General features: G+C 42.1%; 1 protein-coding gene across 21 annotated transcripts in view; it reads left to right on the forward strand.

Annotated features, from left to right (window-relative positions):
- RALGPS1 (Ral GEF with PH domain and SH3 binding motif 1) overlaps positions 1 to 17,220 on the forward strand; it is a 617,170-nt gene that overhangs the window by 374,106 nt on the left and 225,844 nt on the right. For all 21 annotated transcript variants that reach the window (XR_013169371.1, XM_077145262.1, XM_077145266.1 and 18 more), the window contains one exon: positions 3,388 to 3,480. Coding sequence is in view for 20 of the 21 variants with exons in the window: in XM_077145262.1 (XP_077001377.1) it covers positions 3,388 to 3,480 (93 nt within the window). In the remaining variant the exon portion in view is untranslated. The remainder of the gene's footprint in view (positions 1 to 3,387; positions 3,481 to 17,220) is intronic.

The raw sequence follows: 17,220 nt of genomic DNA on the forward strand, positions 1-17,220 counted from the left end.
AGGGATTGAGAAAGGCTTCTTGACCGAAAGGGGGAAGAGAGAAATGAGAAAAAATAGTGTCAGTGGCTGAGAGATTTCAAACAGTCAAGAGGTTATCCTGGAAGTTATTCTTATGCATTATATAAATATCCCCTTTGTAGATTAAGGTGTATTAGGCTCAAGGGAAGTGCCTGAAACTGTAGAGCTGTGTTACAGTAGCCATGTTTCTTGAAGATGATTGCATAATGATATAATTTTCATGATGTGACTGTGTGATTGTGAAAACCTTGTGTCTGGTGCTCCTTTATCTATGGTATGAACAGATGAGTAAAAGAATATGGATTAAAAATAAATAAATAATAAGGGGAACAAATGTTAAAATTAAAATATATATATATTGGATAGATGGAAATACTAGTGGTAAATGAGAGGGAGGGGTAAGGGATATGGTATGTATGAGTTTTTTCTTTTTTTTGTTTCTTTTTCTGGAGTGATACAGATGTTCTAAAAAATGATCATGGTGATGAATATACAACTGTGTGTTGATATTGTGAGCCATTGATTGTACACCATGTATGGAATGTTTGTATGTTAAGAATGTATGTGCTTGTATGTTGTTGTATCAATAAAAATTTTTTAAAAAATGGTTAAGATCACAAATTTTATGTTAAATGTGTTACCACTATAAAAAAAAAAAAAGAATATGGAGACAGTTGAGATAAACATTAAGGCAGCAAATACAGAGTTCATAAGTAAAAAAAAAATGTATTTCCTCAGTTTGTTGGGCATCCTCATGTGGGAGTTGCTGCTTTGCTCTGAATTCAAGAAAATGGCTGTAAGATTAGCCCGGCTGCCTACCTGGGCAAGCATGGGCAGCATAACCCTACACCCCATTTCTTTGGTGGCCAACTGCTTTTCTTACTTGAGCTTTCTCAAAATCGCCATGGCTTCTCTACCCCTAGAAGCCATTCATCCTCCTACATCAGATTTGCCTAATACTCAGAGTTGATGGATTTTTCGTAAGCATCAATGCCTGTGATACTATCACGTCCTGCAGAATTTTGTCACTAGTCAGCAGAGCCCATCCCCACTCCATCCTGAGCTTAAGTGTGGGCCAGATGACCCAGTTGCCCTCGCCCCCACCTCCTTCCCCTGACCTCATAGGTTCTGTCCTTGCAAGTTGTTGGCACCAGGCTTATTTCTGTCTCTGCCCCACCTTTCTTCTCTCCTTCTTTTAACCCTCCTGACCCAGACTATGTCTTTTTATGAGGCTACTCTCATCAATTACATAGTCCTCTGGTCAGCTTCTCCCCTTACACTGCTTCTAACCCACAGGGCTTGCCTGACTCTCAGCAGTAGCATTGCTCTGTCTGGTCTACGACTTGCTTTGTGTGCATGTATCATTCTTCCCACCTGGATCGTATGCAAGCTAACATTTACAGAGGCCCCTTAAGAGCCAGGCACCCTGGCAATGCTTTACTGACATGATCTTCTTGAATGCTCACTGTGAACCTGCTGGGTGGACTTTACTATTGACATTTCCAGAGGAGAAAGCAGAGGCCTAGAGAAGTGACATGCCTATTCCAGGGTGCCCTACAGCTAGTCAGTGGCAGAGCAGGAATTAAACCCCAGGTCCCTGCCTCAGAGGAGCTGCTCTGTTGCCTCTCACAGGAAGAATTTACATCTGTATGTAAGTCTGTTAGGGACAACAGCCATGTTTTACATCTTATGCATTCTCTTGAAGTACTTGGAACCATTCTGGGTTTAATTGTACTTGTTGCTGTTGGTCAGTTCTGTTCTGGATCACCAGAGAAAGTGGGATGTGGTTCTTTCACTATGATGTTTTCAGTTGGAAATGAGTTTATGGTCTCCACCCAAAGAATCCAAAATAACTCCTCCTTAATCTCTGCCATTCTTCTTCATGGTGTCTCATCAGCTTACACTTTGTCCTGGGTATGTTCTCGTGCAAGCTCGTTTCCTTGTCTAGGCCTTGCTTTTCCCACCCATAAAACAAAAAAGGTGAATTAAATAATCTCCCAGACATCTTTCAGCTTTAAAAAGAAACTCTGTTACAGGTGGTAGCAATTCAGATATGTAGAATGAAATTCAGTTCACTCAGAGAATCTATTCTTACACACAGGAAGCGATTAGAGACAGTTACAAGATGTATGAAATGAAGTATTAACTTGTGTGGTAAGGGAGAAATTTCCAAGTAGGAATGAAGCTTTGAGGACCAACCATAAAGGCTTTTCACTTATTTATTCATTTTACTAGGCCCTAAAATGTGTTGGGTTGTATAGGGTACTGGGGATACGAGGGTGGAAAATTTAGTCTCTGCTCCCAGGGAGTACATGGTCCAATGTGAGAGAGAGGCATGTAAAAAAAGCAACCACAGTCCAGTGTGCAAAGAATATACACAGACTACTATGGGAAACAGGGGAGGGGTCCCTAATCCCCCAATAAGCAACTACGGAGGAGAATCTTCCAGGCAGAGAATAGAGACCCAGGTTGTACTGAGCATGCTCCTGGGTGCCAAAAACTGGTCTAGGCAATTTACATGCACTGTCTCATGTAGTGTAGGCACCATAATTACCTTCCTTATTTTAAATATGAAGACATCAAGGCTTAGAAGTGTTAGGTGGCTTGCCAAAGGACTCACAAAAAGTTTGAGCTGGAATTGCAACCAGGTCTTTTGATTACACAGAGTTTGCTTGCTAACCCAAACTTCGCTGACTCCCAAGAATGAGAAATGGGACCCCAGTCCTGTCAGCCAGTTTCCCTCAGCATGAAACCAAGAACAGAGCAATTACATTTTTCTGCACTTACTCTCAACTGTGTCTCATTCTCTTGCCCTCCATGGTTAGAAAATTGTCTGAGACTGTATTGAATCCAAATGTTCTCACTAATTTGGGGTCTGGAAATTAGTGAAGGAGCTTGGTCAAGTGATTGGGAAGCCAGGGTATTGTCTTCCCAGCTGAGTGAGATTATGCAGATTGATAACATCCTCAGTCTCTCTCATTCTGCGTGTTAAGGTAGTCACAGAAGACCTACAGTGATATTTTTGGCACAGCCAGGATTTTTGTTTGCAAAAGCCTTCTGGGATGGTGTTCAGATTCTTCTGAAAAAAGTACATAAAGGACATTATCAAACTTTATCCCAAGCCACATTTCAACCAGAATAGTCAGCTTGTGGAATTTTGCAAATGCTTCAGATGCAGACTCACCTTATGACAGTTTAAGACAGAAACAGCATATGGTTTACATGTACTTCCTAGAACTATATTTTCTACATGTGATATTTTTAAATATAATTGAATTTCATAACCATGACAACATTTGGTAACATTTGAGTAGGTTTTTGTTCTCTTGTTTATAGCAGCAAAATAATCTGTTCCATATCTTCTTTCAGAAACTTCTGGAACTCAACAATCTTCATTCTCTCATGTCTGTGGTATCAGCATTACAAAGTGCACCCATCTTCAGACTGACAAAAACCTGGGCTGTAAGTTAATCTTGCTAAGTCTTTGATTTTAGCTGTCATTTCATTGGTTGAAGGTCTTCAAGTCCCAGAAGGTTTTCTCGATGTTGCCAATGATGGAGAATTACTGTGGACTAAGGAAATGTTCCTTGGCATCCTCTCTCCTTCAGTGACCTTAGCCTTAGTACAAGGGAGTGGTAGGGTACTGATATGGCTGAGATGGAAACCCTGTATAGTGGGCTTTCCTGGCCTATGATGTCATGCATGACAGCTGGGTGAGCAGCTTCTGCCCTCCTTTTGGCCAGTATTCTTCTAAAGTCTCTAAGCTGATGGTCTGTGGCTGCTCTAGGTCGCTGGCCATATAGCTAAGAATTTCTCTGGCGAAACCTGTGATCCTCATGTAGGGGAAAATGATTTTTTTTTCCTGAAGACTATGAATAATTTCAGCTCAGAAGTGGAGTCTGATAGTTACATAATTGAGTCTGTAGGAAAGTTTTTCTGCTGTAAAAATACTTTTAAAATATCTCAGACCTCTTTATTCTCCTTAGCTTGGCCCAGTGCCTGACATGGGAGAAGTAATTGCTATTTCCATAGCTCATTACCATTCACCTCCTGGCCTGCCTGGTGCAGGGTCTCTCACAGCCACACAGCCCAAGCCTTTCAAGACCTGTTTATGTCCTACAGAAATGAAGGAAACGGTACAGAATTGTTAGATGTGCTTTTGCAATTCATTTCTGAACTTCTCTCTGCCAGTCTATGGGGCTGGGTTGTTTCATACTTGGCTGGTTCGTGGGCCTTTAAAATATTGATGAATTATGTTGTAGGTGACCAGAAATGAGTCTTGTTTCTTTATGTTGTGATTTTTCATAGCTCTAACCCTTGCAAAGTAGAGTGTGAAGTGGTAGCCTGGAGTCAAAAAACTAGATTTGTATTCAGGTATCATTGAAAGCATAACTTGTATAAGTCACTTCCCATCTCTAGGACTCTTGTTCCCAAATCTACTCACAGAAGTTGGCTTAGATTAATGGTTTCTGTTACTGCTTGGTGGAGCCCTAGGGTTTCCTTAGAGCTGCCTTGGGAAGTCAGCAGAGGCTAGGAAGACAGTACTAAGCAATGTTTGTATCAGTTTTATGTACTGGGCTTCTGGGTGAGTTTCAATTGAGCAATGGCTTTGGAGACTGAAAGGAAGTTTGAAAGTCACTGGCCTCTGCAATTGCTGCCAGCCCTGTGTGTCTATGAGTCCATCTGAGCAGTAAGACATTTTTCAAGGTTGTTTGGGGATTCTTTTTCAAATAGATTTTCCATTTAGATACTGTTACTATTTCTTGGATTGCTGGGAACTATGTGAAGACCCTGAGGGATGAATTTTGAATCTTCTCATAGAACTTTAGTTAGTAATATTGAAACACTCGATGACCCTTATATGTTGCATAGTTGGTGAGGCCAGAAATAGTGAATTAACACAAGGGGTGGGGTATCTGAGGGTCCTGCACTGAAATACAATCCACTGAATAATGGAACAAGACTTGCTGATGCAACTTTGGCCAGCCTTTTCCAAATGATGCTGTCCTGTGCCCAGGGGAGTGGGGCAGCACTAGGCCAGAACAGTGTCAGGACCACTCCATTTGGCTTGGCAGAGAGCACTGCTGCAGAGTTTGTCTTGACAGAGCACCACTGCTGTTATAAGTCTCCCACAATTCCTCAGAAAGCCTGGTATGGAATATTTACCCAGGACCCATTCGAAAGCATGGACCCCCTCACCTAGCTCCCTTCTGGACCATGTAGGTCAACTGTTCTTCCTTATGAATTTGCCAAGATAAAAATTAATTTGCCAGTATTTCTCCAAGAGATATATATATATATATATATATATATATATATATATATATATATATATATATATTCATTTCATCAGAACTGTACATGGGGCAGGTATTGTTATTATTCTTATTTACAGATGAGGAAACAGAGGCACAGAGAGGTAAACTAATTTATGCAGAGTCCCACAGCTAAGTGACAGAGCTGGAATCAAACCCAAACAGTCTTGACTCCAGAATCCACCCTCTAAGCACCACACTCCCCCAATCTGAAAGTAAGAAAGACTACCAACTTATCGGCTGTCACACAAACAAGAGTATTTTTTTTTCTCTCTATCCAAAGTGCTACAGTAGGAACTTTGAAGATAAGGTCAGTGAACTATCAGTGCCTCTCCAGGCCTCTAAGCCTCTGTCTTGGCTTCAGCTACTGCTATCCTGGCATCTTGTCTCTGGAGCTCACAGACAGGGAAGTCAGAGGAGGGCCCGTAGGGAGGGGACATGCAGCCAGTGAGCCAGAGAGCTGTAGCCAGCCTTTGAAAGCTACCTCACAAAATGTCTGGCACTTACTCCTTGGATAGTCCAAGCCATGACTTCTATTGCTTCTCCAATCTCCTGGAATTGGCTTCTGCCTCTGCCACCCATGGGCATTTAACTGGTAGGAACCAGGGTCATGCCAGGGAGCTGAGATTACATGTCACCAAAGAACAGGGGATACAGGGCAACACTATATCCCTGTTCTTTTACTGCGATACCTCCCGTATGCCTCATAGGGCTATATTAGTCAGGGTTCTCTAGAGAAACAGAACCAATAGGGGATAGCTATAAATATGAGATTTATAAAAGTGTCTCACACAACCATGGGGATACAGGAGTTTAAAATCTGTAGGGCAGCCGTAAGGCTGACAACTCCAATGAAGGGTTTCGATAAACTACACAGGAAAGGCTGGCTGGTTGAAGAAGAGTAAAAATTCTCTCTTCTCCCTTAAGTCTTCAACTGATTGGGTCAAATCCAACTGATTGGATTCTCTCATTTGTGGGAGACACATCCTTAGTTGATTATAGATGTAATCAGTCACAGATGCAATCAACTGACTGATGATTTAATAAATCAGCCTTCTGGTTTCTCATCCAGCAGTGAAATATCCTTGCAGTAATAGTTAGGCCAGTGCTTGCCTGAGCAGACAACTGGGTGCCATCACCTGACCAGGTTGACATCTGAACTTAGCCATCACAAGGGTTGGAAACCAGGGCTGTTTCCCTGGTGACAGGACTTTTTACTAGAGCAACAGGTGGGTAGATGTGGCATCCTAAGAAATAATAATGGCAACTGGAAACTGTTGTGTTAGGGAGAGAGGAAGGGTTGGTTTGACACATACTGTGTGGATTTTAACATGCGGTCTCCCAAGTCAATTGTAGGGGTGCCAATTATTTCTTGGTGAGCCACCATTCAACCTGTGTTTCATACCAGACCTTCCCCTCTCACCCATCTATTCTGTTAAAAAAAAACAACAAAGTGGTTGACACAGATAATTTTGGAAATGGAAGGGTCCAAAACTCATCATGTTTCTTATTCATTTGAATCAACCCCAGACACAGTAGAATAGTCCATTATCTATATTCCTGAAGTTCTTTCTCCACACCTGTCTGGTAACACAGCACACACAGCATCTGCATTGCAGTTTTTGTTTACATGTTTGCTTCCTCCTTTTGACTGGTATATTCCTTTGTGATATGGTCTGATTTTTTTTTACCCTGTATTCCTGGGGCCTGGCTTCATATATGTTTCTTATTTTGAATTGTGTTGTATTGTATTGAATTGCCTCTTTCTTTTGCTTATAATTTCTAGCAATGAGATATTGCCATAGAAATGTTGCCCTAAAAGAGCTGTTTCCTCTCTCCCTACATGTTGCTTGAGCAGGCCTGGTGAGACCTTATGGAGCCTACAGAACGAGAAGGAGCAATAGACACTGGAGGCACTAGCTGTAACAACCAAAAACTCAGGGCTTTTACAGTCCTCATTTTGCAGAGAAGGAAACTGAGGTTCAAAGAGGTGAAATGATGTGTCCAAGATTGCACAGCTAGTGATTGCAGGGCCAGTGGTTCTTGCCTCTGCCAGATCCCACATTCTACTTCTTGGTCATTCTGCTGGATAGCTTGTTAATAGAATCAGGCTGGGCTTAGGGCAGAAAAATAGGCATACATCTCTACTTAGGAAATAGGGCTGGAGAAATGAGGCTGGCACACCGACCATAGGGGACAGGGTATGGATGGCTTTCTGAGTACTGTCCCTGGAGATTGCTTTGAAACCCTGGATATATGGGAAATGTGGGCAGAAGGGGATCACAGGTGTGAGAGGAAATCTGTCACTTGGTTGCACCATATATGACTTCCAATGAGGGCTATCAGAGGTCAGCCAACTGACTGGCTAGTTTGTCATTAGCTCTAGAGTAGGACAGCCTCTTGGTCTGTCCATGGCTGGCTGTTAAATAGCAGGAGCTGGGTGAGCTGGGTGAGCTGGGACAGGACAAAGATTGGTACTGAGCCTAGGCCTGCACACAGTAGGCTGTTAATAAATGCAGACTGGATTTTTATTTCCATGGCTGACCTGGAAAAATGCAGACAGGGTCTGATTTATCCCAGCAGTGGGACCACTTTGCAATATTGGCTGCCTCGAAGCCATGAAAATCTAAGCAAGAAGTTGTATCAGCCAATTCTGATTTCCTGAGTACACATCACCATGTGGCTTTCATTCATTGCGCAAATCAAATATTTATCGAATGTCTCCTCTGTGCCAGGCTCTGAGGCTATAGTCAAGGCCTCTGTCCTCATGGGCTTTCATGTTGTTCAGGAAAGACAGACACTTTATTCAAGGAGAATAAACACATGCCCAGTCTGGCTGGCACAAGAAGTGACTGATAAATGTTTGTTAAATGAATAGAAGTAATGATGGGAATAAAAGCTATTCAGAAAATTAAAACCTGAGGTTTCAATAGAAAATGATTGGATAGTTGCTTTAGAATGGGTGGTCAGGGAAGGTGTCTCTGTGAAGGTGCCCTTTAAATCACGACAAAAAGGAACCAGCCATATCAAGATGAGGGGGATAGCAGCACAGACAGAGGAAATAGCCACGCAAAAGTCCACAGTGAGAAAAAACTTGATGTGATTAGGAGCTTTTTGGGCCAGGAGGGAAATGGATATGAGATACAGTGACGGGCAGTGGGGGCTGATCTTGAAGGACTCACAACTAGGTAAAGAGTTGGCCTCTATAATAAGTGTAGTACAGGGTATAAAGCAGAAGACAGGTGTGATCTGGTTTGTCTACTTTTTTTGTTTGTTTTGTTTTTTATTAATTACTGTTGCTACTATGTAGAGAACCAATTGAGTAGAGAAGAGAAGAACAATGGAAATAAGGGTCCTAATTAGGAGGTTAGGAGAGAATCCAGGGGTGGGATGATTTTGGCTGGGATTGGGGTGGTAGCAGTGGACCTATGTGGAATATATTCTGAAGAGAGAGTTGACAGGATTTATGGTGAATGGGATGTTAGAGATGAAGTAAAGAATGAAGGGTGTTTCTTATGTTTTTTGCTCAAGCAACTGAGTAAATGGTAAAACCTTTTCTCTGATCAGAGTGGTCCCAAGAAGAAACTGATTTATTCTTGAGTGCCCCAGGGGTATGGAATTCCTGAAGTATAGGTGAGTCGCTTGTTATGATAATTATAGTCATATGTTACATATGCCACACACACCTGTGTGCTTGTGTTGTGTGCATGCTTCTATTGTGATTTGTTCTTTTCTGCTGAATTGATCTAAAGAGTTTGATTCATTTGCAGCAGCGAAATGAAAATTGATCTTCTTGGCAGAAAGGAAGTCACAGTGGATGAGTTAGGAGGACTGATTTGCAAGTAATGAAGTAGAGAGGCTTCATGAACCCTCCTCAGATGCTGCCTGGGGTTGGGGTCCTCACTTTTAGACATCTGGAGCAAAGGATCATTGAGCTCTGAAGTTCAGAGCCAAGAAATATCCTAATAAGTCACATAAATGGCATTCCTAACTTTTGGTTTTTAGAGTCTTTCATCCAGGTATGTGTCTTTTCTCCCTGTACCAGATGCAGTGCTTCAGTGACCCCCTCTAAAGGTGGGAGATCTTATTGTTGAGAGGGTAGTGATATACATGAACTTCTGTTTCCAGCTTTCCTGGGTATTGACTCAGGTGGGAGGTGACATGGGTAAAGTGGGTGAGGAGATGGAGGGCAGAGGAAACCAGCATTTGATGTCTCTAGTTACTTCTTCTTCAGTCAACTCCTGAAGTTTCCTAGTAGCCCTGCCTGGAATTGCTTCTCAGAAGTTTTAGACAACTATTCTGCTGACAGTTTCACATTTATTTTCTTTCACGTTGCTGCAACATTGGATACTGTTCATCACTTCCTTTTTTTTTTTTTGTAGTTTTTAAAAATTTATTTATTTATTAATTTAAAAAAAATTTAACAAACTAAAACATTAACATGTGATCATTCTGTTCTACATATACAGTCAGTAATTCACAATATCATCACTTTGCTGCATATTCATCATTCCTTAGAACATTTGCATCAATTCAGAAAAAGAAATAAAAGACAACAGAAAAAGAAATAAAATGAAAACAGAAAAAAAAAAGATAAAAGATACCATACCTCTTACCCCTCGCCTTCATTGATCACTAACATTTCAAACTAAATTTATTTTAACATCACTTCCTTCTTGAAAAATCTCTCTCTCCTTGACTAATCTACTTCCTACCATTCTGAAAGCTGGCTCCTCCCTAACTCTTTTTGTTCCACTTACTCACTAGATGTAAATATTCTGCAAGGCTCTGACCTTACTCCCAGTCTTCCATGATATGTTTCCTATCTCTTGGTGATTTCACTAGCTTAGAGAATTTAAGCTATCCCCACTGTGTCCCAGTTGATGACTGGTTCTTCTGCTCTAGTCCTGACCTCACTCCTGAGCCCTAGAACCATGATCCAACTGCCTGCTCAATAGAGCCCTCTGCTTGCATAATCCTTTGACAGTTCACACAGGGCATATTTGAAAGCAAACCAATATGGTAGACTGAGCTAATGAGAAATAAGACTCCCCCCCTCCCCAATCTCCTTTTTCAAACATATAGATACTGGATAAAATGCAGCCAAATTTTAAAAAACATCAAGCAAAGCTAAACTAGAAGCCAAGGAAGGGAAGTCACCATGTAAAGAATGCATTCAGAGTCAGAGCAGTGAGCAGAGTTAAAAACTGTTGTATATAGGTCTTTGCAGCTAGAGACAAAGCATTAAAACCTGCATGAGGGCAAAAGTCCATACTGAAAGTCCATGCACATGGGTGGGGGTGGGGGTGGGGCTGGAATTAAGCTACCCATATAAACCAAAGAGCCTCTAAGTTTTGCCCTATTTGTAAAATGAAAACCAGAAAATCTCTCTACAAGCCTGAGGAAGTCCCATGAAAGCATGAATAGAAAAAGTCACCTGTGAGAAATCATCAACCCATCCCATACCTCATGTGCTAGGACAGGAGGGATCAAGGGGGTGGCTGAACACAAATAACCTATGTGGGTATGGAGACCCCAGGCCAATAGATTACAGGCAGTGTGGAGATTGAGAACATGGCCTCTTGAATCAGACACTTGGGCCCAGTACTGGGCCTGTCTTTTTTGTAAGTATTAAATGAATAAGCCTGAAAAAAATGTTTAAAACCATGCCTGGAACATAGTAAAGTCTAGATAATTATTAGCTACTGCTGCTGCTGCTGCTATTGTTATTGTTATTATCATCAACAATTCTTTACTGTTCTCAGATGGGCTGTCAGAGGCTGCCATCCCCATAAGCCAGGCTGTGATGGCTAGTTCTGGTGTCAATTTGGCCAAGGGGTTATGCCCACTTGTCTGGCCAAGCAAGCACTGGTCTGACTGTTGCTACAACAATATTTCATGGCTGGTTGATAAACTGTAAGGTTGGTATCATCTGTCAGTTGATTGCATCTGTAGCAATTACATCTGGACCACCTGAGGCCTGTCTCCAATAATGAGATAATCTAATCAGTTAAAGGTTTTTAAGGAAGAAGAGAGACTCTTTCACTGCTTCTTTAGCCAGCAAGCCCGTCCTGTGTAGTTTGTCCAGACCCTTCATCAGAGCTGCCATCTTTACAGCTTGCCCTACAGATTTCGGACTTTTCCATTCCTACAGTTGCATGAGACACCTTTATAAATCTCATATTTACAGATCTCTCTTGTTGGTTCTGTTTCTCTAGAGAACCCTGACTAACACAGCTTGGTACCAAGAGTGGTTATTGAGATGCAGAATCTTAAAAATGGGTTTTTATACTTGGTTTTTGACTCTGACTAGACTCAAAGGCACTGATGACTCTGTTGCCAATAATCAAGATGGCACTGACAGTCCATGAGGTGATTTGAAAAAGAGATACTCAAAATATCACCATTAGATTCTGCTAATTGTACGCTTATATGAAGCCAGGCTCTGGGTAATAATGTTTTTGATACCTTTATGGAATTTTGTGGAATTAAAAGGTATAATGATCATCAAGGGATTGAGAAAATCTTCTTGACTGAAAGGGGGAAGAGAGGAATGAGACAAAATAAAATATCAATGGCTGAGAGTTTCAAATAGAGTCAAGAGTTTTTTCTTTTTTCTTTTTATTTCTTTTCTGGAGTGATGTAAATGTTCTGAGAAATGATCATGGTGATGAATATACAACTATGTGATGATATTGTGAACCATTGATTGCATACCAAGTATAGAATGTTCACATGTTAAGAATGTTTGTATTGTATGTTGATTGATTTTATTAATAAATTTTTTTTAAAAAGATATAATGATGTTGGCTGCTTCTTGTTAGATACACTGGATAGAGTGATGAGGGAAAGAGAAAAGCTGAAGGCTTCAAATTTGAAGCTTCAGTACTGTATGAATGATGTAAAAGTTTCCATGTGTGCCCTGAAAAAAAATCTTATTTCCTGTGGTTTTAGACTTGAGATCTCTGAAATCAAACACAAAGCCTTATCGTGTAAGTAGCAGATTTACAACGTAAGATAAAATCTCAGCTTTTCAGGGTAAGGGCTTTGATTGGAAAAGAATGGAGCCCTGAAACATGGGATGCTGATAATGATGGCAATGGGAAGATGAGATCCCTGGAATCTGCTGAGTTTTCACTAAATAGGCCTGTATGCTGGTTTGAAGGGATTATGTACCCTTGAAAAGCCATGCCTTAATCCTAATCACAACAGGTGGAGGCAGCCTGTTCTTTTAATCCCTATTCAGTACTTTAGGTTGGAGAGTTGATTGGATTAACTCCATGGAGATGTGACTCATCCAATTGTGGGTATTAATTAGAGGGAGATGTGACTCCACCCATACCAGGTGGGTCTTGATTAGTTTACTGAAGTCATTTATAAGAGGAAGAATTTGGGAGAAAGCTTCCATGAGGAGAGCCCACGTAGCCCGAGACCTTCTGAGATGAAGAACGAAAACGCCCCTAGGGAGCTTCAAGAAACAAGAAGCCTGGAGAGAAAGCTAGCAAACTTCACCATGTTCACCATGTGCCTTTCCAGTTGGGAGAGAAACCCTGAACTTCATCAGCTCTTCTTGAGTTAAGGTTACCTCTTGGTTCCTTAATTCAGACATTTTTATAGACTTGCTTTAATTGGGACATTTACTTTAGAACTGTAAAGTTGCATGTTAGTAAATTTCCCTTTTTAAAAGCCACTCCATTTCTGGTATATCGCATTCTGGCAGCTAGCAAACTAGAACAACTTATAGTTGGACTGCCCTGAGGGAAGAGCTTCCCAGCCTCTGGTCTGCTTTGAGGAAACAGCTTCCTGGCCTCCAGTCTCCTCAGAGGAGCCTGCCATCCATCCTCCACCTAATGAGATTAATCCTTCACTGCCTGGTAAACCTGTAACCACCTCCTCTCGGAAATAGCCCTCACTCCTCTGTCTGGCGTTATTAATCCTCTTTCACCATATGAAACTGCAATGGAATGCCCTGAGGTAATTTGCTTGAAAGATACTTCTATTTTTTTTAATGACCCACCCCCACTACCCCTCTTTTCTTCAAGACCTATAACTAGACTGAAGTCCCATCAGGTCCCAAAGGATGAGGTACAAAGTGTGACCCATGAGGAGGTACATTATGCTACAAAAGAACTGCATGAATTTTTCAATCTGTATAGCCAGAAATCTGAGGAATATGTGTAGTAATGGGTGTTAAGGGTGTGGGATAATAGCAGAAGGAAGATAAAGCTAGATCAAGCTGAATTTATTGATATGGGCCCAGTAAGTAGAGATTCTGCATTCAGTGTTATGGCTCAAGGGGTTAGAAACAGTTTAGATGGTTGGTTGAAACATGGGTCAAAACGTGGCCTGTATTACCTGAGGTCGAAATGCCTGACCTGCCCTGATATAATGTAGATGAGGAGATTCAGAGGCTTAGAGATATGGGAATGTTAGAGTGGATTTATCATGGAAGACTGCTCACATAACACATCTTTCACAGTACCTTGAGAAATAAATTTGTGAAACTAGCACCATCATCCCTGAAGAACTCTAAAGTCACTCTTCTCTATAGGTCAAATACTGGGAACTGCTGTCACTGAACGGGAATCCTTAAATACAGTAAGAATGGTTGGATCCCGAGTTGGCAGAAGGCATGTGGCGACAGTTAATCACCATAAACAAGGTGGGCGTGGCCACCATAATGGACAGCAGACTCAAAACTGCAGTCAAAATAATATGACTTGCAGAGACTTATGGTGTTAGCTAGTAGATCATGGGGTACCTAGAAATAAAATAGATGAGCGGTCTCTTAAATTCTTGTTTGAGCTGAGTAAGCAGAGGAAATCTAGGTTAGGTGAACAGAAGGAGGGCCAGGTATACTTGGGAAAGGACCCTTTTACACTGCCCAAAATTTATACTATTAACCTTCCTCTGAGCTTTTCCCAAGAAGAAGGGGAAGCCTTTTACAAGCCTTTTACCAGCCTTTTACCAGGATGACTGTGCACTGAGGAAAAGGAAATGATTAGATATTTCAAGGATTCTTAGACTCTGGCTCAGAAGTTACACTAATTCCAAGAGATCCAAAATGTCACTCTAGTCCACCAGTCAGAGTAGGGGCTTATGGCAGTTAAGTGATTGATGGAGTTTTAGCTCAAGTCCATCTCACATGGATCCAGTAGGTTCCCGGGCCCATTCTGTGGTCATTTCCCCAGTTCCAGAATGCTTAGTTAGAATTGACATACTCAGCAACTGGCAGAATCCCCACATTAGTTCTCTGACTCATGGAGCGAGGGCTATTGTGGTAGGAAAGGCCAAGTGGAAGCCAGTAGAACTTCCCCTACATAGCAAAAGTGAATCAGAAGCAATACTGTATTCCTGGAGGGATTGCAGAGATTAGTGCCACTCTTAAAGACTTGAAGGATGCATATCCCCATTCAACTCTTCTATTTGGCCCATGCTGAAGACAGATGGGACTTGGAGGATGACAGTAGATTATTGTAAACTTAACCAGGGGGTGACTCGAATTGCAGCTACTTTTACAGATGTGGTATCATTGCTTGAGAAAGTCAACACATTGCCTGGTACCTGGTATATAGCTATTGCTCTGGCAAATGCTTGTTTCTCTCATTTCTCAAAAAATGCTTTTTTAGTCAGTAAGGACCACCAGAAACAATTTACACTCAGCTGGCAAGGCCAGCAGTATACGTTCACTGCCCTGCCTCAGGGGTATATCAACTCTCCAGCCCTAAGTCACAGTCTTGTCCACAGGGCCCTTGATCATTTCTCCCTCCCACAAGACATTATACCAGTCCATTATACTGATAATATCATGCTGATTTGACCTAGTGAGCAAGGAGTAGCAACTACTCTAGACTTACTGGTAAGGCATTTGCAGGTCAGAGAATGGGAGATAAATCCAACAAAAACACAGGTCCTTCCACCTCAGTGAAATTTCTAGGTGTCCAGTGGTATGGGGCATGTTGAGTTATCCTTTCTAAGGTGAGGGATAAGCTGTTGCGTCTGGCCCCTCCTATGACCAAAAAAGAGGCACAATGCCTAGTTGGCCTCTTCAAATTTTGTAGATACTATATTCCTCATTTGGGTGTGCTACTCCAGCCCATTTACCAAATGACCAGAAAAGCTGCTAGTTTTAAGTGGTGACTGGAGCAAGAGGAGTCTCTGTGACCGGTCGAGGCTGCTATGCAAGGTGTTCTGCCACTTCGGTCATATGATCCAGCAGATCCAGTGGTGCTGGAAGTATCAGTGGCAAATAGGGTTGCTGTCTGGAGCCTTTGGCAGGCTTCTATAGAAAATCACAACACAGACCCTTAGAATTTTGAAGCAAAGCCTTATCACCCGCTGCAGATCACTACTCTCCTTTTGAGAAACAGCTTTTAACCTGCTACTGGGCCTTAGTAGAGATTGACCGCTTAAACATGGGCCACTAGGTTACCATGAGACCTGAGTTGCCTATCATGACTTGGGTGTTGTCTGACCCATCAAGCTGTAAATTTGGGCATTCACAGCAGCACTCCATCATAAAATGGAATTGGTATATTAGAGGTAGGGATCGAGCAGGTCCTAAAGGCACAAGTAAGTTACATGAGGAAGCGACCCAAATGCCCATGGCCCCCACTCCTGCTACATTACCTTCTCTTTCCCAGACCAGAGCTATAGCCTCTTGGGAAGTTCCTTCAAGCGAGTTGACTGAGGAAAAGAAAACTCAGGCCTGGTTTACAGGTGGTTTACACGATATGCAGGTACCACCTGGAAGTGGACAGTTGCAGTATTACATCCCCATTCTGGGATGTCCTTAAGGACAGTGGTGAGGGGCAATCTTCCCAGTGGGCAGAACTTTGAGCAGTGCACCTGGTTGTTCATTTTACTTGAAAGGAGAACTGGCCAGAGGTGTGCTTGTATACAATGGGCTATTGCTAATGATTTGGGTGGATGGTCAGGGACTTGGAAGCAGCATGATTGGAAAATTGGTGACAAAGAGATCTGGGGAAGAGATATGTGAATAGACCTTTCTGAGTGGGCTAAAAACATGAAGATATTTGTGTCCTATGTGAATGTGCACCAGAGGGTGACTTCAGCAGAGAAAGGTTTTAATAATCAAATGGATAAGATGACACATCCTGTGGATACAAGTCATCCTCTTTCCTCAGCCACTCCTGCCATTGCCCAATGGACTTATGAACAAAGTGGACATGGTAGTAGGGATGGAGGTTATGCATGAGCCCAGCAACATGGACTTCCACTCACCAAGGCTGACCTGGCTACAGCCACTGCTGAGTGCTCAACCTACCAGCAGCAGTCCCTGATATGGTATCATTCCCCGAGGTGATCAGCCTGCTACCTGGTGGCAGGTTGGTTACATTGGACCATTTCCACCATTGAAGGAACAGTGCTTTGTCCTAACTGGTATAGATACATACTCTGAATATGGGTGTGTATTCCCTGCATGCAATGCTTCTGCAAAAACTACCATACATGGACTTATCCACTGTCATAGTATTCCATACAGCACTGCTTCTCATCAAGGAACCCACTTCATGGCAAATGAAGTGCGGGAATGGGCACATGCTCATGGAATTCTCTGGTCTTACCATGTTCCCCATCATCCAGAGGCAACTGGGTTGATAAAACATTGGAATGACCTTTTGAAGACCCAATTATGGAGCCTACTAGGTGGCAATACCTTGCAGGGCTAGGGCAGTGTTCTCCAGGAGGCTGTGTATGCATCCACTCTATGGTACTGTTTCTTCCATAGCCAGGATTCACAGGTCCACGAATCAATAGGTGGAAATGGGAGTGGTACCACTCATTATCACCCCTTGTGATCCACTAGGAAATTTTTTGCTTTCTGTCCCTGAAACCTTAAGCTCTGCTGGTGTACAAGTCTTAG

This window comes from Tamandua tetradactyla, chromosome 2 (assembly GCF_023851605.1).
Source record: "Tamandua tetradactyla isolate mTamTet1 chromosome 2, mTamTet1.pri, whole genome shotgun sequence".
In the NCBI taxonomy this organism is placed as follows: domain Eukaryota; kingdom Metazoa; phylum Chordata; class Mammalia; order Pilosa; family Myrmecophagidae; genus Tamandua; species Tamandua tetradactyla.